Here is a 24,170-nt window from a genome sequence, read left to right on the forward strand (position 1 = left end):
AATTGATTTGAAGATTTGTTTTATAGTTTTTGACGTTTGAAATTTTGGGGGTTTTTTAATTATTCTTTCGTTATAAATTTTAAAAATAAGAAACATCTCCTTGGGAAAATAGGCTTTGAGAATAAAATCCAAATACATGGTTTTGACTTATGAAAATGATGTTGAAAAAAAGACATGGTTTTTCTCTAATTGATTTGGCTTAAAATCCTAGATACAACTAAAAAAGTTAATAAAACTAATAAAATAGTTAAAGTTCTTCTATAGATATACAACTAACTAGATTAGGATCCGTGCTAGAGCACGGGTTGAAATTTCTTTTATATATATTATAATTTTAGAATAAAATATAATTGATATGATTGTTTTAAAATATTTTTTGGATAAATCATTATGCAGTAAAATCATATACTAAATATGATGATCTGAAAAAAGTAATTATTTTGTAAGTTTAATATTGTTAAATTTGTAATTTTATGTATGAGAAATTGTTATGTTTGTTGTTTGTTTTTATTTTAATTTTTGAACATATTTGGTGAAAGTGTTTTAATATGACTCGTGCTTAGATAAGATTTTCTTTCAACTGCATAATAATATCTCGGAAATCATGATTAAGTGTGATAAATTGCATAATAAGTTTGTATGAATGTTGAATTATTAGGTGAAGGAAAAATAAGATGATATGAAGTGGTAAAAAGTGAAAATAAGATGGTGTTGAAAAAAAAAAATGATGAACCTCATTAAACAACCCTTAATAGGTATTTTAACTTTAGATTAATATTAGTTTAATTTAAAACTCCACTAACTATGTTTATATTGATATTTCTCACTCCACGGCTGAACCTTAAAATGAGTGTCTTAAAAATTAATTAGATTGCAACTCGCGGTATACCGTGGGCGAGTTTTTCTAAACTATGTTGTAACAGTTAATGATAAATTTAAATTTATATTAATATTAATCCAAACTCGTCCCGCTCTCTATATATATATATATTTATATATATATATATTTATGTCTGTGATATTTTTATAATAAGTGTAAATATTTATAAGATTTTGAATTTTTTGAAATTTGAAATTTTTTATATCTAGAATAACTAACCGTTCATCTAAAGAAGCGAGACAAATAACCGAATAAAATCGATTACAAAATTATAATTTTTGTTGCTTGTTAAGTTAAACTCACTTCTCATTCAGATTTATATTTATTTTGTTCTCATTTAGTCATTTATGAAATGATATAAATTTAATTTTTCAGATTTATATTTATTTTTTTCTCGTTCAGATGTGAGAGAATTTTTATTCTTTACTTGAGTAAGATATGCCCGTTTTATCAAAATTCAAATAACAACGAAGGCAGGAAAAAAATATTGTTACATTAGTGTTATGCCATGTTATGTATGGTTCAAATAAAATTTGTAATATATCAATACAATAAAAACACGATGTGTTGTTTTCCTCTTCTGACACATCAGCTTCTATATTGAAGCAGGTGTTGACACCTCGGTAAAAATCAACCACCTATCAAATTATAACAATTAATACATGTCAGCTTTTCGGTTTCTTATGTGGACAAAGTAAATCAAAAACGCTTTGTAACACTGCGTTTAATCAATTGCTTCTCTCTTCGTCGCCGTCATACCAACCTTCGATTGTGGTGGATTTGGATTATATGTCGCCGATTGAAAGAGGTATGTTTCCCATCATCTTTTTGAGTCCTTTGCACGATCTCGGAGAAGGAAAGAAAAAACACCGACCCAGAAGAAAAGGATTCATCTTTTTTTTTCTGAATTCGCCATTGATAAAGTCTTTGTCTTTGTCTATTGAATTAGTTCTCAAAACAGGTGAAATTATTTCTTGGCTTTTTTTCAACTTTTGGTTGAGATCATTATGATTCTGTTCGTGTAAGCTTTTTTTTTTGATTTGGTAATGTGAATGTTTTCTTTTCAATTTATTAGCAGATCCATATCTTCCATACACTTCTGTTATTGCTGGAATCTTTCTCTGCAAATTGGTAATTTTTGCGTCACTTCACTTCTTTTTTTTAATTCTGTTTTTAAAAACATTTTAGCTTATGGACATTGGTTTAGGAGTAAGTTTAGATCTTTTTTTCATATCTACTCATGAACATTGATCGATCAACCTATCTGATACTTTTGTTGTGATGTGTTTGCGCATAGGTATCAGTTGGTTACTTTCTTGCGGATCTCGCAATGATCTTTTGGTTATACCCTTCTTTAGGAGGATCAGAATATGTAAGTCAGACAACAATTAATAAAGCTTCGGTGTTGTGTTCCTCCATTGGTTTCAGTTACTTGATAATTCTTGATCTTTTTCAGATTTTCCATTACTGCTTATCTGGAACAGCAGTAGCGTATTCTCTCTTCTCTGGAGAGGCTCAGCTTTAAACATACATGGATTTAATCTCTGAATTGACTACACCAGAGATTAACCTTAGATAGTACCTTGACGTTGCTGGTTTGAAGCGATCTAAATCTTATCTTATTAATGGAGTTGCTATTTTCTTTGCTTGGTTAGTGAGTAGTTTTTTTAAAAACCCTTTTTCAATTCGTTGTAAATTCATAAAATGTCTTGGATTCAAGTCCTCAACTTCATGTTTTGTTTGCAGACAGCAAGAATTCTTCTGTTCGTCTACATGATTTACCATGTCTACATACACTATGATCAGGTAACCAAGAGTTCGGTTTAGTTCTTTCCAGACCGAACCAATTTGCAAACCAAACAGAGTAGTCTTTAGGAAAAAAAATAGGCATTACTCTCTGTTTTTTGGTTGTTGTAGTGGTTTAATTATAGAGATTACGAGTTAATGATCTATACCTGTTTTGTGTGTGTGTGGGCAGGTGGTACGGATGCATACATTCGGTTATCTACTGGTTTTCGTTGTACCGATTGCATTGAGTGTCATGAACTTGATTTGGTTTGGTAATATAGTGAAGGGATTGAAGTAAATTCTTGAGAAAAGACACTGAAGAACAGTAAATCATTTTTTTTTTGGTTTTCTTACCTTTTTATGTAAACAAAAACTATAATACTTTATTTTCATTACCACGAATACTAACAAATATATATATATATATATGCAGGTGAAGATAACAAAGAAACAAAAGAAAAGTAACTCCGACCATCTCACACACACACAGGTAATACCAAACAAAAACAAAAACAATAATACTTAACTTTTAATTATCACGAATACTAACAAAAAACAAAAAAACAAAATATATATATATATATATGCAGGTGAAGATAACCAAGAAACAGAAGAAAAGTAAGTCCGACCATCTCACCCACCTATTTTTCCATTATTAAACAAGACAATCTCAACTTTTCAAAACAACTACTGTAAAAAATATACTCCTAACGATAATTAATTTTGTTCCACAAATAACAGTCATTGTCTGAAAAGAAAAACAAAACAAAAGCACTTCCAAACCAAGTACATAGTATACGTTAATTGACATATTTTAAAAAAACATCGATAAAAAAAACAAATACAGCAAATATAAAACGCACAATGAATCATTCACAAAACAATTCACAAATTAGATGCTAAAGATATAATGAATTTCTAATCTAATACAAACATACAAAACAACACATAATAAAAAGAAAAAAAAATACACACAATAATTAAAATCATACAAAAAAATAAAATAAAATAAAAGTATATAAAAATCCTCTCCGCGGTGTAGCGCGGGTACTATCCTAGTATATATAAAGTTATATTTTCCTCTCTTCATGTGCAGCCATGTCAGCATTTCTTCTTTAATTGTTTTGGTTTTAAGAGATAATTATTAGCCCACTAAACATTCATTCAAAAACAAACTGTTCCACAATAAAATTATCATAATTTTATATCATAATCTGGGCCAACGTCTCTGGGCCCAAACTATTTCTTTAGCCTATGGATTAAACCTAATAAAGCTTCTCCACAGCACGCTCCACCTTCACACATTCCTCTCTTACGTAACTCTCGATCCATGGCGTTTAACTTCACACAGTCTTTGTAACGGCTAAATTAATAGCCCTAAATTTATTAAGAGAGGAATATCACTTTGAAAGAAAAACAGAGAAATATTGAGAGAGAAATTAGAAAAGAGCCGCCTAGAGTTAAAAGGAGCAAAGAGAGTTGGAGTTTTACCTTTGTGTTCTTTCTAGCTTCTTCGTCTTTGGGAGACAGTTCCCAATTCTCACCCGAGACGTGGTTAGAGGCAAATAACTCTGTTATCAAGTTCCAGTAAGTTCCAGCTAAATCAATCAATCGATCATAAATACCTGTACAGTGAAGGAGAAGTAGCGCAAGGGTTTAGGTATTCCACTTTGCTCAAAAGTCATCGATCTCTGTTTGGATCCATGATTTGAAAAGTCAAAAACAAGGAGATGAGAGTGGTAACGTTTGACCTGGAAGGCTGGAAGAAGCAAACAACAATGGCCACGGAGACTTGAGACTCGTCTTTGTATCTTTCTCTCTCACCGACACTTAACAGAAAACGCAAAACACGACTCATAGACACAATCAAACTTACCTAAAAAGTTTTCTTTAGAATGACCAAGATTTGAATTCAGTTTTAAGTAACCGGTTTGTTTCTGGTTTTTGCAGGTTCGAGACTCATGCGGTGATTGAACCGTTTATAATAGCGTCGAATAGGCAACTCAGTGTGGTCCATCCGATCTATATAAGCTTCTACTGTTCTACATCCTTATTTCCGTGACACGATGAACATCAATGCATTGGCGCGACATGTCTTCATAAGTTCAGATGGAATTCTGGAGAGAACGGTCTTCCTGGGTCGATACGCCATGGAACTGTCTTCTTCAATTTACAAGAATTGGGTTTTCACCGATCAAGCTCTCCCTAAAGATCTCCTCAAAAGGTAAAGCATCAAGTCTCTTTCTACACAATTGTTGAGCCATAAGTAGACCTAGAGTCTTGTGTGACACGTAAGACGTAACCTTAAAATGCCCTGTTTCTGCAGAGGACTTGCCGTGGAAGATCCAAACAGCGACAATTGTGTTAAGCTTGTGATCGAGGATTACCCTTATGCGGTCGACGGATTAGAGATTTGGTCAGCGATCAAAACGTGGGTCACTGAGTACTGCTCATTCTATTACAAGAACGACAAAACCGTCCAAAACGATACAGAGTTCCAATCATGGTGGACAGAGCTCCGAACCAAAGGCCACGGCGACAGACAACACGAATCATGGTGGCCATTGATGTAAACCCGCGACGACCTTATCAAATCCTGCACAATCATCATTTGGGTCGCTTCTGCTTTTCACGCAGCAGTCAATTTCGGACAGTACCCTTACGCTGGGGTTCTCCCTAACCGTCCTACGGTCAGCCGCCGGTTTATGCCCGAGCCAGGTACCATTGAGTTTGCTGAGCTGGCAGAAGACATTGACGTAGCATTCTTGAAGACGATCACGCCGCAGTTACAGACTCTTCTTGGGATCTCCATCATAGAGACCTTGTCTATGCACTCAACGGCGGAGGTCTACTTAGGGTAGAGGAATCACTGAATTGGACGGCTGATGATGAGGCTTTAGAGGCGTTTAAACGGTTTGGGAAAGAACTGGAGCTGATAGAGAACAATATCATAAGGAGAAACAATGACAAGAGATTCAAGAACAGGACCGGACCGGTTAACATACCGTATACTCTATTATACCCGAATACTACAGATTATACAAGAGAAGGTGGGCTTACTGGGAAAGGGATCCCTAACAGTGTCTCAATATAGAGTTACTCCTCCTGATTATTTAACTTTAATATTTTATTTTCTTTTGGGTTTTTGCTTGCTATTATGAACTCTTCTACGTTACTATCCATTGTTCATATGATTCACATGGTCACTCAAAGTGAGTATATTTTTCTCCTTTGGTTTTATTTACTTTCCACCACTGTTTATATAACTATTTTGTCTATTTTGTCTCTCCGACAATATGGATCTTGATCTCCACAGAGTTTGTGTGCTAAGTAGTGTATAAAAATAACGTAAAAATGTATATCAAAATTATAGGGGATAACAATATATTCCACTACAATGATTTTCTTTATTATTATTATTATACTATTAATTGGGGAGTACACTTTAAGGGTAAAAAAAATAAAAATCATATCATATATCATATTGCCAAACATATCTATTAAAAAAAACAATAATATATCTACAAAATCAATTTCTCATTTCATTTTAAATTAAAAGATTTAAATATTTAGTTAAAAATAAAATATCTCAACTTCAATATCCATTTCTTAAAACAATAATATTGGAAAGAATATTAATGACTCAACTAAGTTAAAAATTGTTGATATGAAATCTTTGCCGTAAAATTCTGTGAAAATCTAAAATAGAAAACAAAATCAAACGTTATTTATTTTCAGCGATTAAAACATATTTTAGACTAAATAATGTTTGGTTATGGAAGAGTTTCAATCAAATATTATAGTAGAATATTTTCAAACAAATTAAAAGGATTTTTTCCACAATCAATGTTTTACCATTTATAAAGATTGTGTTTGATTGCGATGATATAATTTCTCTAATAACAAACAAATATCAAATATTCAATTCTTATAAATATTTTTAAATTAGTTAGATCATATATTTCGGACTACATATTTCTCAATCTTAAAAAGATGTATGTATCATTTTTAATTTTTTTTTTACGGCAAAAAAGATGTGTCATTTAAAACTTCACAATCAAGATATTCTAGATTCTTTCTTATCTAATCTAAAAAAACTGAAGTAACCGACTTCAAACACTATAAATAATTCACTGTATACCACTATGCCCAATATGATACCATCATCGTTGTTTACCTTTTTTTTTCTTAGTTGTGTATCACTTTTTTGTAATTAATATTTTTCAGTGTTTGTTATGTTTCTTTCATCCTTTCGTTTATAATTACTTATTCTTTATTAAATCATCTCAAGAGCTGCTCGGATTTCACGAAAAACGGTCAGACATATTATGCTAGCATCACCAGACCTTGCAAAGACAGCCCAAGATAATCGAGTTTACAAGAATATCAACCTAAGACCACTAGCAATGCATCCATTAGCAGCAATAAGAAAGTACCAAGATTTAATGGAAAAATGTATTGCAAGTGAAAATGTGGAGGCACATTACATCAAAAGAATCCAGGAGTAGTTTCACAACAACAACACAGAAGAAGGGTTAACACTTGAAAAAGGCAGCATAAGGTAATTATGCAAACGGTATTTACCTTTACGGTATTGTGAAGTTGTGCAGAGGTGACACTAAGGAAGGCCAATTGTGGTTGGATAAACTAGGCTGGAAAGAAAACAAAGCAAAGGGTGATCAATGCTGGAAAAATAACAAGAAGTCCTTACACAAAATCAATGTGCAAAAACTACAATGCTACTTCACTACATTGAGAGAAGTTCAACCAACCATCATCTGTAGCCTCACTGACATGAAAAATAGATGTCCTCATTGCTACTACTACAAACAAATGGTCAAATTTGTCTTCTTTTTTTAGTTAAACGATCGACAATATGGTTTATGAATGTTATCATCCTTTAATAATGACCTATATTTCCAATGTAAGAGTTTTTTACAAGTTTTCTTATTCAAATATTATGTCAATGTGTCCAATCTCAAAAAATTGAAAATACAACAAAATTGGAAACAACTTATTAAAAAAAATAGAGCAGCATGCCAACATAAGTCAACAGATATTACGAACAACTATGAACACGAGGATAAAGATATTAGCAAAATGGTGTTTACCTATAAGATATAAAATTGTTATGCACGAAGAACAACTTCAAAGAAAAATACAGTAAACAAAAGCAAGGTCGCAAAAGTACAAAAGGGAAGACCAATCAAAACAGGGGAATCAAGAAAAATAAAACAGGATGAAGGTAACGAAACTAAAACAATGTAAACCTAATTTGGCACCTGTTGACACATCTATCACCAAACAAAAAAAAAGGTAAGAGATGCAGACACTAACAAACCACAAAAGAGACGCTAAAAAAAGATTAGTAAATGAAGTCGAGCCAAAGCCAAGGCTCCTGAAAAATAGCAAAAAACAGCAGAACCAGTAGTATTTCAGAATCAATACATACGCAAACAGAAATCCACAAAAAAACAAGAAATTTCAAAAAGAGCAAATCATAATAAATCCAGCCAAATACTGAGATGGTCCTATTGAAACTAAACTTATAACAACCTTCTTAAAAGAGTCGATTACTTAATTAGAGAATGAAATGTACACATGGGAGAGCCAGCGGTCAATGAACTAACCAGGAGAGCACCAATTATCCACCACCGATTCAAAGGCAAGACAAAACCTTCCCAAAGGCACCAAAAAAATTAAAGTTTTCTGTATCGACACAGTGAATGCTTCAAAACGAAGAACGTCCATCAAATAAGATCTACAAGCCTACTACTATCCTTTAGATCAAAATACACCATTCCATCCAACAACCGATATACGGTAAAGAAGAAAAAACAAAACTACAAGACACGGGCTATTTCCCTAAAGGACAAATACATCCTCAAATTGATAAAACCCAATCTAGACCTAATACACCACTACCTTTAAAAGACTAAACGAATATTTGGACCCAATCAATGTACGTAAGAAAAAATATAGATATATAAATACATAAATGTAAGTAAATTAAAACCTTATAAAAAAAATACTGATTTACAAACTTTGTAACACAATCACAAAAAAAACAAACGGATAACAGGAAAAAAAACAATTATATCCAGAAATCAACTTATACATCATAATCTACAACTATGTAATTTAAATAACTGAAAAACAAAACCAAATTGTAAAATAAACACAACTAATATAAAATAAAAATGTAAAACTACACAGTAGATTATATACTTAATGCAAAAAAAGCAAGCAAGAAAGCCAAAATGACCATTTAAAAAAAACACCAAAAAATAGCAACCAAGATATAAAGAGAAAATAACAAAACACTTTATAAATATCCACCAAAAAACACATATCACACTCTAATCAAACTCTCCCGCTAAGCACATGTCAAATACTAGACAACGACAAAATGACAAATAATAATATATTAATCAACTAACAACTACAGCAAAACAACAACTTTAAGTACACATTGTTAACTTCTCATCATAATAATTTTAAAATATTTAAAAAACACAGAAGATGATCTCAAATTTTGAAAAGAAAAAAACACACTAAATTATACTTACTGCAAAACCTATTTTTTAAAAAAAATATCCAACAAACAACATAAGCAACCAAATCAAATACAAAAACAGACATAAAGATGAATTTACATAACCAAAAAATAATATACACAACAAAACCCCCAAATACACCTTCATCTAACTTCCGCGCGTAGCACGGGTCAATTGCTAGTGAAAAATAAAATCATATTTGGTTATACTGTAATTAGTAGATAATTAATTGTAAAGACTGATTAGATATATGTATATAAGTATTGTTCATATTTCGTTTATACCTTTAAAAAGCTGCCTTACCAAATCCGAGTAGGTAATATTCTTTTATGGGTGGTGATTTGATTTAGGCAATGTTCTAATATGTTGCGGAATATATGGAGAATATGTCGTTAATTTGTTTGTTAATTTGTTTGTTAATTAACGACTCAACCATGAAAATATTTTCATATCCATTGTTAATATCAAAGATTTACTTTTGATATATTAATTATTGTTAGCATTTTTTAATTTATTTTTTTGGATAATAAATACTAATGGCATTGGTTGTAAATACCTTCAAACTCCAAGACTACTTTGATAAAACTGATGTAAAAATGTTAATATAGATAAGATTAGTCATAATTGCTAATTCTCTAATTGATTTGGCCTAAAATCCTAGATAATTAAATTTGGAATTTGATTATTAATTAGAAGTTTTTTCTAATGATGCAGTCATACAGACCACATATACTTTAAAGAATCCGGATATATTGTTCCCATTCTCACTAATATCTAAAAGAAATATTTGCACTCTAACACATTTTTCTATAAAAAATTACATTCTAACACACTTTTGCACCACTACACACTTTTCTTATATTGTTTTACTTTCTTACCCTTTAACTCTTTCTCCAAACATATTACTTCCCAACAATACATCCTTCTTTTAATTTTTATTTTTTTATTCTATTTCATATCCTTTATCTTTTTTTTTTCTCACCCTCTCTAACTCTCTCTCCATCTCCAAATAATTTTTATTGTATTTGTTTATCTTACTCCCTTTCTTTAATATATGTGTTTGAATAATCTTGAGTGGTAGATAACAATATATTTATTCCTTAGCCACATTTATACATTATATTTTTAGTTTTGCATTTTGATATATTTATCATCTACAAAATCAAATCTATATGCTTATATATTTATGATTATATAGTTTCATGTTTAGTATATATAATATCATCCATCAAATCTTTTTCATTTGTTATTGACCATCAGTTTTATGTTTTCTAGTAAAAATTATTCAGATTTGGCTACATTTGTTACAATTACTATGAAATTAAATTTATGATTATGGTTTATGATCTAAAATTTAGGATTTAGGGTTTAGAGTTTTAGGGTTTAGAGTTTAGAGGTGTAGGGTTTAGAGTTTAGTATAGGATATAATGAGCGATTTCATGCTTAGGTTTTTAGGGGATATGATGAGGTTAAAATTGTTTGATAGTTAACAATGACTACTTCACCAATACAAATAATTTTTAGTGGACCTGTATAATTTAGCGTCTATGTGGACTTGATTTTATGGACATGAAAGATTAAAATCGTTTGATAGTTTACCATGACTCCTCTGTAGGACTCCTCTGTAATAATTGGGGTTCTCTGTAGAAAAAAAGCATACCAAATGTTCTCTGCAGGACTCCTCTGTAATAATTGGTGGGCAATTTAAACTCGATATAGCTGCACGGATGTTGTTTCCTGCATTTGCTACCATTAGAGGTAGTACATCACTCATATATGTGTATCCCTCTCCACCAAAAACACCAACAGCAGTTTACAATGTTCTACATACAAAACATAACATCGTTAACAATTTTAAAATCTTCAAATGTTAATGTAAATAAAGTTTTCTGCTCAAATTTCATTTTATAATATAATGACACAAATAAATGGAAGCACAATCTGTTAGTCTAAGAACACACTGGCAACCAATAACTCTGTTAGCCTTCCTAACCAAGTAGACAAATTAGCAGAAGACCTCTGTAATCACAAATACACCTCATCAGTGGAGACGATCTGACCAGTTCAATCTTCTTGTGAAGTCCACTGGAATGAATATGCTTACACAAACCATCTACCTGTCACCAAGAGAAACTATCTCTTCAGTAACTGAAGTTGGAAAGATGAATCTATTTAACATTTTGAATAAAGTGGTGCAAGTGCAGCTCTTTTTTCTACATACCTGTTTCCAGCCAAGTTGGGTCAACTCTGCATCGAAGTACTCATGAGACATGTAGGCCTTATAGTTCTTTTCCCCATCAACATTGTGAATCCCCTGAGCATGTCTCATACAAGCAAAGCTAATCTGTGCACACTACTTTGCTCTTTGCATCTTGATGTTGAGGTGGGAAAGTCCTGAGAAGTTCTGTATAAAATTGACAACAAATAGCTTATCGCAGGCTTATCTCAAGTAGGTTACAATCAAAAGTATGAATGGCATAAGTCATCTATTGTGTATTGTTACTTTGCACAAATAGAATATGATTTCTATTTTCCTACTAATAAATCTTTTCTAGATTATCCAGACCAATTTTAGGAATTCGATAGTCAAAATAATCATACTAGAAGCAGGAACTTGTAGGTTCCAAAGTATTAAAGTATCTCAAAGAAGATGATGTGAGACAAGAACCTTATTCTTGAAATGAAGAGAGCCATTTTTTTTTCACTATGAATTTTAAATACTTAGGAATATCACAGAATATTAGTTAGAGTGGACGTGAGGATCTACTGACCAAAAGATCCCAAGGAGAGCACACAGTAGTAGCTCCAATAAGAGGTGTATTTGGCCCATCCTCCCCAAGATATTTTACCTGAATGATGTATAGTCAGCGCTGGGAACCCAGAACCCTAGAGCGAGAGACTGAGATGGAGAGATTCTAATGTAATCGAAAAACAAAGGGGTAAAAAGATTGGCTTCAAGGACAAGAAGAAACCTTTACAAACTTGGGAAAGCAAACAATGAAAAAGCATAGAGGAACCAAAAAAAAGACTCACCATCTTTGTGAACAATCCCCCAAGCTTTTCCATGTCTACCATACTGCATTTGAATCCAAAATCAAACAAAACCCCAAATGCATCTTCTCAGCATATGAAAAAATGTAAACTTTACAACCAAACAAGAAAGAGAACACAAAACAGTAAGTGAAAGTGAAGAAGAAGAAGAAGAAGAAGAAAGGACCTGGTAGAGATTGATCTTACTGATTTCATAAGAGATTCTGTTCCAGTCAGCTTTAGCCATATGGTACCCGATTCCCCAGTTAGGTAATAACTGAGCGACTTCGATTAAGTTCTTCTTCTTTCTTCTTTTAGGTTTATTCGCATCGGAGCTAGGGTTTTCACTCGATGGAGGAGATGCCGCCGGCGACGCAGAGAAATTCCTAAGGAGATTAAACGAGAGTCTGAAAGCACCGACGGTTTCGGTTCTTGAGATTGCTCTGTTCATCAAGCTCATCGCCATTGTATCTCGCTCTATTGTTGTTTCACACCCACTGTTGAAGATCGGCGACTGAGGAGGTTGAAGAGAAGGAGAGAACAACCCACAAGTTTTGGACTCACGCAAAATAAAAACTAGATCTACAACTTTGTTCTTGAGAGAGAAAGTGAACAGTGAGCCCACAGAATAATTGTCCAGCTCTGATAATTTTCTTTCTTTTGCCATGATTTTAGTCGAAGAAGATGAATCAAATTAGAAGGAATCAATCTCATATTTTTTTACCAACCCAAATTTAAGAGAATCCCAAAAAAAATCAGGAATCGATTCTTCAAGGTTTTTGTGTTCCTTTCTCTTAAAAATCAAAGACAATTTTAAATGTAAATGGCATAAACCGTAATAAAACACACAACTCTGGTTTAGAAGTAATAATCAAACTTTTCTGTATTGTTTGAGTAAGTCAAGAATCATAACGTGTTGTTATAGTAATAAACCTACTTTTATGTAATATTCTAGGTAATTTCCCTAGTAAAAATGGTCCCCATATTTTGTTTTGTTTAAACTCTAGTTTGATCTTAACTCTCTCTCATATTCTTGTTATATGTCAAGGGCAAAATAGTCCAAAAATTATGTGAATAGTTTAAAAAGTTGTAAAAAAGTGTCTCATGGATAGAAAGTGTGCTAGAATGTGCCATAAAAACTGTGCCATAGTGCCAATCTCTCCTAAAATAAAAACATGCCACTCTTATTTTGGAGTCCGTGGACCACTCAAACTTTCAAGTTCAGAATCATAAAAATGATGTCTCCATAACCAAGATTTTAGGTGTTCTCTTTTAGGACTTCCAAATTTTTTAGCGACTGAAAAATACCAATTTAGTTTGTTTGTATATGGAAGTTTTTTTTTTGTTGAATAGACTTTCATATAAACTATGGCAGTTTACTTATAAATATTTTTCCTTATACTTTTGTTATTCCCTTTATAATAAAGCGGAATTAAACAACATTGTTTTGTAAACTATATAATTTTAATAAGTTGTTTGCAAATAGGTTATAGATTAATTGATAGATTAATTGGTTACAAGTTAAATATTGGGTGCAACTTTAATTTATTTCCGAAAATCTTAAAGAAATATTCTAAAAAATCATTTGATATCATCTAATTTACCATATTAATTTCCTTTATTCATCCATATTATTTTTTTTATATCTAACTTAACATATTAATTTATTAATTATCATAATACTTCAGCTCTCATTTTTATATATGAGTCTATTTTGTAAAACAAATAAATTATCATATTATAATAAAAATAGTTTTATTTCCAGATATACCATAAGTTGATTTTTTAAAACAAATATAAATTGTTCAATTTATAAAATATTCAAGCTTTAGTAATATTATTCTTTAAAAAATATCAATTGAATTAAAAATTTTACTTAGTAATGGGTCAAAATTTGAATATTTAAATTCAATTTCATATTTTTGTTGAATTTTATATAATATAATAAACTTTAAATAATTTATTTTGAAATATTTATAAAATATTGAATCTTGATATAAAAGTTAGAAGCTATAAACACTCCAAATTGATTTGTTATAGCAATGTCAATAATATGAAAGAATTTCAAGAAACCAAGTATATTAAAACGAAAAGTATAACAATATATTAAATTACTCATAATATAATTACTCGCTTTTTAAAAACTAATTTACAAAATTATGTCTTATAATGACATTCAAGTCATGATGCAGAATATACATTGTTGAAATAACTTCACATACATAAACTACAATATTTTAAAATATAAAATATACATAATTTTGTAGAAAATTAAATTTAATCAGTGTTATAGCACGAGTACTTATCTAGAATCATTAACAGTATAAAACTTACATAATATGTATCTTTTTCAAGCCATCATATTTAGCATATGATTTTATTGCATAATATTTTATCCAAAAAAAACTTTTAACAACAATCACATAAATTATATTTTACATAAAAATTACAATATAAATAAAATGAATTTCAAACCGTGCTCTAGCACGGGTCTTAATCTAGTAGTGTTAGTAATTTCCTTTAAAATTGTTCTAAATGAATACACAATTATATTTTTGCTATAGATAACACTAAGTGGGAGTTATTAGTTTGAGATTTGAATAGAGATTTAAAGATTTTATATGTTATGTAGAATCTGTTGTTATTAGATTAAAATTTTATTAAACTCTGTTAAAGTTTAGTGTTATTAGTTTGTGATTTGTAAAAAGTCATTTAAAATCTTAACAAATTTGGGTTATTGGATTGAGACTTTTATAAAGTCACTAAAAGTTTTGTATTATTCAATTAATACAAAATAATATAGGATTGTTAATGAGTTTAATTATTATGTTATTGGTTCATGATTTTAGACACTTTCTTTACAAATTAAAGTCATCGAAAGTATTATAAAAATACAAAAATACATGGATTGTTTGGAAAACTTAACAAAATGGATTGTTTGGAAAACTTAACAAAATTTTAGAAAACTAATCAACAAAACTCTCTAGCAATTTTTAACAATCTTTCACTTATTCATTTTAATGATTTTGTTAAACTCTTCAAAAATCTTCATCAATCTGAATTCAGTACCACCCCCTAATAGTAAGACAATGGTACGTACTTTTATGACAACCTTTTTTATTATTACTAATAATTACAGTGCCCACTCCGACCCCCCATGGACACTGGTAATTAATGTAGTTGTTACTGTATCATTTGTTTTGTTAAGAAATTTAAATGTACATATACCTATACATATTTTTGGATTTTCACATACGTTGTCTTCTACTGTCCCACACATACCCGCTGAAAATGGTAAAGGTCTTTAAGCATCTTCTTTTCTTTGTAAATATGGCATCTATATAAGTAGTCTATAGTAAAGCCTTCGCTTGAACAATCTATGTTCTTATACTGTAAATATATTCATTTTCTTTCATGGTTAACTCTTCTTTCTCCAAAAATATATGAAGAAGAAGACTTGGTTCTTGAGTTTCTCACTGGTCATTCTCCAAATCTTCACATCTTCGAATGCATTGGATGTTACTCAATTCGGAGCGGTTGGAGATGGAGTTACAGACGATTCACAGGTAAAATATGCTTGTCTTGCAGTTGCAATTTGTTCATTATACATCCAAATTTTTTTTCTGAAATTATAAACGAATCAATGTTCTTAAAAGCTTGGGAAGCTGTCTGTAGCGGAACAGGAGATGGGCAGCTTGTCGTGCCGGCAGGGATGACATTTATGTTACAGCCCCTGAAGTTTCAAGGCTCTTGCAAATCGGCCCCTATTTTTGTGCAGGTACTCTGTTTTTCCCCTGTTTTCTGTTTTTATTCATGAAGAATATGCTTTTTCTGTTAATATAGTAACAACGAATAATATATTAAGGTGAGTAATTAGTAATTTAAATGAAGATTTTAGGCAATCTGGTTGCATCGAGTAAAGGAAATTGGAAAGGAGACAAAGATCAATGGATTCTTTTTGCAGACATTGAAGGACTTGTGGTTGAAGGTGACGGCGAAATTAACGGCCAGGGTTCGAGCTGGTGGGAACACAAAGGCTCCAGACCTACCGTGAGTGTCACGTTAGATGTTTCATTTTCCAAAACATTGATTCGTTTTGTTTGCAGTTTTATCAAAATTTATAATAACACTATGAGGTTAGGCATTGAAGTTCAAGAGCTGCAACAACCTTAGATTGAGTGGGTTAACACATGTAGATAGTCCAATGGCTCACATTCACATTAACAATTGCAACTACGTGACCATCTCAAGTCTCCGGATAAATGCGCCGGAATCAAGTCCTAACACTGATGGAATCGACGTAGGCGCTNCTCTTGCAAATCGGCCCCTATTTTTGTGCAGGTACTCTGTTTTTCCCCTGTTTTCTGTTTTTATTCATGAAGAATATGCTTTTTCTGTTAATATAGTAACAACGAATAATATATTAAGGTGAGTAATTAGTAATTTAAATGAAGATTTTAGGCAATCTGGTTGCATCGAGTAAAGGAAATTGGAAAGGAGACAAAGATCAATGGATTCTTTTTGCAGACATTGAAGGACTTGTGGTTGAAGGTGACGGCGAAATTAACGGCCAGGGTTCGAGCTGGTGGGAACACAAAGGCTCCAGACCTACCGTGAGTGTCACGTTAGATGTTTCATTTTCCAAAACATTGATTCGTTTTGTTTGCAGTTTTATGAAAATTAAATAAAACGAGATATTCTGAGGTATTAGGCATTGAAGTTCAAGAGCTGCAACAACCTTAGATTGAGTGGATTAACGCACGTAGATAGTCCAATGGCTCACATTCACATTAACGATTGCAACTACGTGACCATCTCAAGTCTCCGGATAAATGCGCCGGAATCAAGTCCTAACACTGATGGCATCGACGTAGGCGGTTCATCCAACGTTGTCATCCAAGACTGCCTCATCGCAACCGGTATGAAAACTCAATTTCTAACTACTTTTGGGGACTCTTGGCAATTTTTTAGTATTGCCTCAGATTACATACATTATTAAAACAAAAGCAGCTTTAGAACTAGTTCCTGTATGAATGCAATCTTGTTACATGTCAAAATAGACGGTCCACCGAATGTCGCATCCATATAATGTCGTTTGGAATTTACTGATTATCTTAATTGATGTATCATTCACATGTCGTTACACTCATTACTAGGTGATGATTGCATAGCGATAAGTTCAGGGACGTCAAACATCCGGATTTCCGGTATAGACTGCGGACCAGGCCATGGAATAAGGTTAACTAATTAAAAATCTACCAAAGTAACGTTATTTTTATATAGTATATACTAAAAACCATTAACCATGTATATTGTAAAATATATAGCATAGGAAGCTTGGGAAAAGATGGGGAGACAGCTACCGTTGAGAATGTATGTGTCCAAAACTGTAACTTCAGAGGAACTACGAATGGGGCTCGGATCAAAACTTGGCAGGTACTTTTCTAATAATCTCTCATTAACTCATGATTTTACATTGTGTTTCTTTTTCTTGTTCTTTATAATATCTCCTAATATACATAGGGCGGATCGGGTTACGCAAGAATGATTACATTCCATGGAATAACTCTAGACAATGTAGAAAATCCAATTATTATCGATCAGCTCTACAACGGAGGAGATTCTGATAAAGCCAAAGATCATAAGGTACGTACCACAAATTTACTAACGTTGATCATAAAATTGTTTTAGATCAGAAAATGAAATATATATTTTTTTGGTTGTTTTAGTCGTCGGCAGTGGAAGTGAGCAATGTGATGTATAGTAATTTCGTTGGGACGTCGAAGTCAGAGTACGGAGTTGACTTCAGGTGCAGCGAGAGAGTACCGTGCACAGATATTTTCTTGAGAGACGTGAAAATAGCAACCGCATCATCAGGATCAGGACAAGTCGCACAAGGACAATGTTTAAACGTGAGAGGTGCGTCCACACTCGCTGTCCCAGGTCTAGAATGCTTAGCCCTTACCGCAAATATGTTGTCATCGCCGGAACAAACTTGCATGTTGGCACAATCAGTGCAACCAAGAACACAACCGATGCAAGATCCAATATGGGATTTTGAAAGCAGAGGGAAACGACTTATAGTTTCCAATACCGTATTATTTTCATTTATCTCTTTGGTTACATACAGTTTTAGATTATTAATGGAAAACTTCTAAAGTATATTATACAAGTGGAGATGATAAAGTAACCCTTGTTTTTATGCGTTTCGTCACCACATGGATTTCAAATTGAAGTGATTAGATATTAGTGAGAGTGGAAACAATATATCCGGATTCTTTAAACTATATCTATGTGGTCTGTATGACTGCATCATTAGAAAAAACTTCTAATTAAAAATCAAATTCCAAATTTAATTATCTAGGATTTTAGGCCAAATCAATTAGAGAATTAGCAATTATGATTAACCTTTTATCAAAGTAGTCTTGAAGTTTGAAGATATTTATAACCAATGCCATTAGTATTTATTATCCAAAAAAACAAATTAAAAAATGCTAACAATAATTAATATATCAAAAGTAAATCTTTGATATTAACAATGGATATGGAAATATTTTCATGGTTGAGTCGTTAAGTAAGAAACAAATTAACAAACAAAACAACGACATATTCTCCATATATTCTGCGACATATTAGAACATTGACTAAATCAAATTACCACCCATAAAAGAATATTACCTAATCGGATTTGGTAAGGAACCTTTTTAAAGGTATAAACGAAATATGAACAATACTTATATACATGTATCTAATCAGTCTTTACAATTAATTATCTACTAATTACAGTATAACCAAACATGATTTTATTTTTAAAGGTATAAACGAAATATGAACAATACTTATATACATGTATCACATTAACTAGATTCGGACCCACACGTACGTGCGGGGATGATTTCAAAAATTAAGATTATTATCAGGTTTGCAATATTTACGTATGTGCGGGATAATGTTTATAAACATATTTTTAACGAATATTAGTAACATTTATAATCTAAACTCTTATCAGTATAGCATTTGATATGTTATTGTTTTTTTAGACGAAAAGAATGATCATATATGTTTTGATTTTTTAGACGAAAAGTATAAACAACTACAATTAAAAAGAGTAAGACGAATATAGAATGTTTATATCTTGACAGAATCTGGTTGCATCGAGTAAAGGAAATTGGAAAGGAGACAAAGATCAATGGATTCTTTTTGCAGACATTGAAGGACTTGTGGTTGAAGGTGACGGCGAAATTAACGGCCAGGGTTCGAGCTGGTGGGAACACAAAGGCTCCAGACCTACCGTGAGTGTCACGTCAGGTGTTTCATTTTCCAAAACATTGATTCGTTTTGTTTGCAGTTTTATCAAAATTTATAATAACACTATGAGGTTAGGCATTGAAGTTCAAGAGCTGCAACAACCTTAGATTGAGTGGGTTAACACATGTAGATAGTCCAATGGCTCACATTCACATTAACAATTGCAACTACGTGACCATCTCAAGTCTCCGGATAAATGCGCCGGAATCAAGTCCTAACACTGATGGAATCGACGTAGGCGCTTCATCCAACGTTGTCATCCAGGACTGCCACATCGCAACCGGTATGAAACTCAATTTCTAACTACTTTTGGGGATTCTTGGCAATTTTAGTATTGCCTCAGATTACATACATTATTTAAATAAAAGCAGCTTTAGAACTAGTTCTGTATGAATGCAATCTTGTTACATGTCAAAATAGCATCCATATAATGTCGTTTGGAATTTACTGATTATCTTAATCGATGTATCATTATTCACATGTCGTTATAATCATTACTAGGTGATGATTGCATAGCGATAAGTTCAGGGACGTCAAACATCCGGATTTCTGGTATAGACTGCGGACCAGGCCATGGAATAAGGTAAACCAATTAAAAATCTACCAAAGTAATGTTGTTATTTTATAGTATATACTTAAACCCATGTATATTGTGAAATATATAGCATAGGAAGCTTGGGAAAAGATGGGGAGACAGCTACCGTAGAGAATGTATGTGTCCAAAACTGTAGCTTCAGAGGAACTACGAATGGGGCTCGAATCAAAACTTGGCAGGTTGTTTTCTAATAATCTCTCATTAAGTCAATTTACATTGTGTTTCTTTTTCTTGTTCTTTATAATATCTTCTAATATACATAGGGCGGATCGGGTTACGCAAGAATGATTACATTCCATGGAATAACTCTAGACAATGTAGAAAATCCAATTATTATCGATCAGTTCTACAACGAAGGAGATTCTGATAAAGCCAAAGATCATAAGGTGCGTACCGCAAATTAACTAACGTTGATCATAAGATCGTTTTAGATAAGAAAATGAAATATATATATATATATATATTTGGTTGTTTTAGTCGTCGGCAGTGGAAGTGAGCAATGTGATGTATAGTAATTTTACTGGGACACCGGATCAGGACAAGTCGCACCAGGAAAATGTTTAAACGTGAGAGGTGCGTCCACACTCGCTATCCCAGGTCTAGAATGCTTAGCCCTTACCGCAGATATGTCGTTATCGCCGGAACAAACTTGCATGTCGGCACAATCAGTGCAACCAAGAACACAACCGTTGCAAAGCAGAGGGAAACGACTTATAGTTTCCAATGTCGTATTATTAATTTCATTTATCTCTTTGGTTACAATTACATACAGTTTTAGATAATTAATGGAAAACTGAAAAAGTATACTCCCTCCGTTCTAATTTAGTTGTCGTTCTAGGATTTAATTTTTGTTTCATATTAGTTGTCGTTTTAGATTTTTAATGCAGATGTTTGATGAATATTCCAATCTTATCCCTGCTGTTTTAAAGTTTCAACCAATGAAAAAATTATAAAATATATTAATGAAGGGCAAAACATAAAATTTAATAGTTTCCTTAATTTGTGTGCAAAAACCTTAAACGACAGTTAAACTAGAACGGAGGGAGTATTATACAAGTGGAGATAATAAATTGATACTAGGATTTTTGTATCTCCTAGTTGGTCTCAACTAACCTTATGCGTTGTAATACTTAAGGTGTCAATCCAGTTGGGAAGGTTCACTATCACTCAAGATGCAATCAAGAAGTCACAAGTTAAGCCAATTCAAAAGAGTGTTTTTTTTTTCTAACAATCCTAGAGTGATCAAAATGCAAAACCGAAATGAGTCACAGAACTAGAAACGAGAATGTATGACACGGAGCAAAAATAAATAAAAACATAAACGAGTCTAAGCATGAACTAAAAAACAAGAAACAAAACTTTTTCAGGAATGTAATAAAAATCAGAAAGAAAGAAGTCCTAAGGATGGGGTAATTGATGTCGGTGGAGTATCCTAGTCTACAGAGTGTTTAACATACCACAAGCAAACTATCCCCAAACAATGAACATCACAACCTAGCTAATCCAATCTCTTGGCAAAAGCTACTCAGACTCAACCACTTCCATACCTAGCTCTCGCTAGAGGATCATGGTCGAGCAGGCATTAGAAACAAGTTCATTCATGTCAACAAACATCCTAGACAACTAATCTCTTAGGCTAGGAACGTAAGTCTCTAGCACTAGTTGGTTGGACATTTCATCAAACACCTTTTGGGTGTGGAAATGTCTCAAACCTAGTCCCAATTGATCAGAGAAAAACTAGTATTTCTTACTCTAGTCCAGAAGGGAATCATGCAATCAACGCTTAAACACTCTACATCCTAAGATCCTCCACCTAATCTATCCCATCCTCAAGAACTAACACACTACTCAGATCCGAAAATCATAGTCAAGGATGCAAACATAGAAAACATTGAAACAAGCATTCTTAGATAGATTAAAATGTGAAGAACAACTTTGTAGAAGAAATCAAATCAAAATACTGAATAAATTCAAAGATATCGGGATACAAGATCAGAGTACGGTTTTGGTGGCTAGGGAAACCTTACAAAAGAAAACGAGATAAAAACTAAGATGTCCAAAACAAGACTTAACAAAATGTATATATAGTAAAAACGTGTGAATCCCTAAAACTTAAAACGACAAGATAGAGCGTCAGTTTGGGAATCTCCTGAAGCATGTCAGACGGAGCGTCTTCCTGGCATACACAATTTTGTCCGTGTGCATCCAGTGACTCGATTGGTGTTAGTGGGAGTGGCTCGAGTGGTGTGAGTGGGAGTGGCTCGAGTGGCGTGAGTAGGATTGGCTCGAGTGGTGTGAGTGAAAATAACTCGAGCATGGTCGGTGAAAGTGGCTCGAGTTGGGTGTATACGCATCCACTAAAACGATTATAACTCTTGAAACACACCTCTGATTGGCTTGAAATAAACGGCATTGGAAAGATGACTCAATTATTTACAACTTTGATGAAGACGTCAAAAGCTGAATCCCTAGACCGGTGGCTCGAGTGATGGCTCAATTGAGGTGGTTGAGGATGGCTCGATTGTGGAAGTGAGGATGGCTCGATTGTGGAAGTGAGGATGGCTCGATTGTGGAAGTGAGGATGGCTCGATTGATGCAGCTGGGAGTAGCTCGATTGCGGAGGTTGAGCATGACTCGGTTGCGGAGGTTGAGCGTGACTCGGTTGCGGAGGTTGAGCGTGGCTCGGTTGCGGAGGTTGAGTGTGGCTTGGTTGCGGAGGTTGAGCGTGGCTCGGTTGCAGAGGTTGAGCATGGCTCGATCCTCTGCGCTTCCAACGTCTCCTAGACACCTGAAAAACTCTGAAATGCACAATGTATGCAAGGATGATGCAGAAACTTCCTAAACATGCAAAATGTACGAAAGAGGTTCTAAAATGATGCAAAACGACTAGTTGTCCTAGCTAAATGCATGACAAATACAGGCTAAGGAGATGCAAAATATAGACATATCATAAAGTAACCCTTGTTGGTTTAAATAGAACTCATATTTGCCTCATACCGAAAGTGGTCAAGCCAACTCGGATGATGGAATTGCGGCTGATTAGTCTTTGTAACATGGGATATAAGGTTATCTCAAAGATTTTGTGTCAGCGGCTTAAGAAGGTTTTACCGGGTCTTATTTCTGAGACTCAGTCGGCTTTTGTCCATGGTCGTTTGATCTCAGATAATATCCTTATTGCTCAGGAGATGTTTCATGGTTTGCGCACAAACCCATCTTGTAAAGNGGAGGTTGAGCATGACTCGGTTGCGGAGGTTGAGCGTGACTCGGTTGCGGAGGTTGAGCGTGGCTCGGTTGCGGAGGTTGAGTGTGGCTTGGTTGCGGAGGTTGAGCGTGGCTCGGTTGCAGAGGTTGAGCATGGCTCGATCCTCTGCGCTTCCAACGTCTCCTAGACACCTGAAAAACTCTGAAATGCACAATGTATGCAAGGATGATGCAGAAACTTCCTAAACATGCAAAATGTACGAAAGAGGTTCTAAAATGATGCAAAACGACTAGTTGTCCTAGCTAAATGCATGACAAATACAGGCTAAGGAGATGCAAAATATAGACATATCATAAAGTAACCCTTGTTGGTTTAAATAGAACTCATATTTGCCTCATACCGAAAGTGGTCAAGCCAACTCGGATGATGGAATTGCGGCTGATTAGTCTTTGTAACATGGGATATAAGGTTATCTCAAAGATTTTGTGTCAGCGGCTTAAGAAGGTTTTACCGGGTCTTATTTCTGAGACTCAGTCGGCTTTTGTCCATGGTCGTTTGATCTCAGATAATATCCTTATTGCTCAGGAGATGTTTCATGGTTTGCGCACAAACCCATCTTGTAAAGGGAAATTTATGGCTATAAAGACAGACATGAGCAAGGCATATGATAGGGTCGAATGAGATTTTGTTGCGGCGGTGTTACGGAAAATGGGGTTTGCAGAGTCATGGGTTTCGTGGATTATGTTTTGTGTCACTTCAGTTGAGTATAAAGTTCTTCTAAATGGACAACCGAATGGGTTGATAGTCCCA

General features: G+C 33.3%; 3 protein-coding genes and 2 pseudogenes across 10 annotated transcripts; 4 read left to right on the forward strand and 1 right to left on the reverse strand.

Moving 5' to 3' along the window:
• LOC104745885 lies at nt 1,576-3,092 on the forward strand (annotated as a pseudogene).
• LOC104745883 lies at nt 3,155-5,917 on the forward strand (annotated as a pseudogene).
• Nucleotides 7,089-13,047, reverse strand: LOC104745886. Of its 6 annotated transcripts, none has more exons than XM_010467252.2 (6): nt 12,443-13,030; nt 12,259-12,301; nt 11,997-12,074; nt 11,447-11,629; nt 10,886-11,342; nt 7,089-7,320 (listed from the first exon to the last, which is right to left on the reverse strand). In XM_010467252.2, exons 1-4 carry the CDS (start codon nt 12,920-12,922, stop codon nt 11,565-11,567), a joined length of 666 nt encoding a protein of 221 aa, XP_010465554.1. In that variant the 5' UTR covers nt 12,923-13,030; the 3' UTR covers nt 7,089-7,320; nt 10,886-11,342; nt 11,447-11,564. The 6 variants fall into 6 exon arrangements, with proteins under 6 accessions (XP_010465554.1, XP_010465553.1, XP_010465556.1 ...); XM_010467251.2 differs by having other exon boundaries at nt 10,825-11,342; XM_010467254.2 differs by lacking the exon at nt 7,089-7,320 and having other exon boundaries at nt 10,574-11,048; nt 11,263-11,342.
• Nucleotides 15,594-18,457, forward strand: LOC104745887 (probable polygalacturonase At3g15720). Of its 3 annotated transcripts, none has more exons than XM_019237044.1 (8): nt 15,594-15,821; nt 15,912-16,033; nt 16,147-16,305; nt 16,967-17,174; nt 17,412-17,493; nt 17,583-17,691; nt 17,779-17,901; nt 17,985-18,457. In XM_019237044.1, the coding sequence occupies exons 1-8, from the start codon at nt 15,635-15,637 to the stop codon at nt 18,411-18,413; spliced, it is 1,419 nt and encodes a 472-aa protein (XP_019092589.1). In that variant the 5' UTR covers nt 15,594-15,634; the 3' UTR covers nt 18,414-18,457. The 3 variants fall into 3 exon arrangements, with proteins under 3 accessions (XP_019092589.1, XP_010465560.1, XP_010465559.1); XM_010467258.1 differs by having other exon boundaries at nt 15,699-15,822; nt 15,900-16,033; XM_010467257.1 differs by having other exon boundaries at nt 15,760-15,821; nt 15,931-16,033.
• On the forward strand, nt 19,053-20,722 carry LOC104748213 (probable polygalacturonase At3g15720). Its single transcript, XM_010469889.1, has 7 exons — nt 19,053-19,070; nt 19,398-19,547; nt 19,639-19,846; nt 20,065-20,146; nt 20,229-20,337; nt 20,422-20,544; nt 20,636-20,722. Exons 1-7 carry the CDS (start codon nt 19,053-19,055, stop codon nt 20,720-20,722), a joined length of 777 nt encoding a protein of 258 aa, XP_010468191.1.

This window comes from Camelina sativa, chromosome 15 (assembly GCF_000633955.1).
Source record: "Camelina sativa cultivar DH55 chromosome 15, Cs, whole genome shotgun sequence".
NCBI classification, from domain to species: domain Eukaryota; kingdom Viridiplantae; phylum Streptophyta; class Magnoliopsida; order Brassicales; family Brassicaceae; genus Camelina; species Camelina sativa.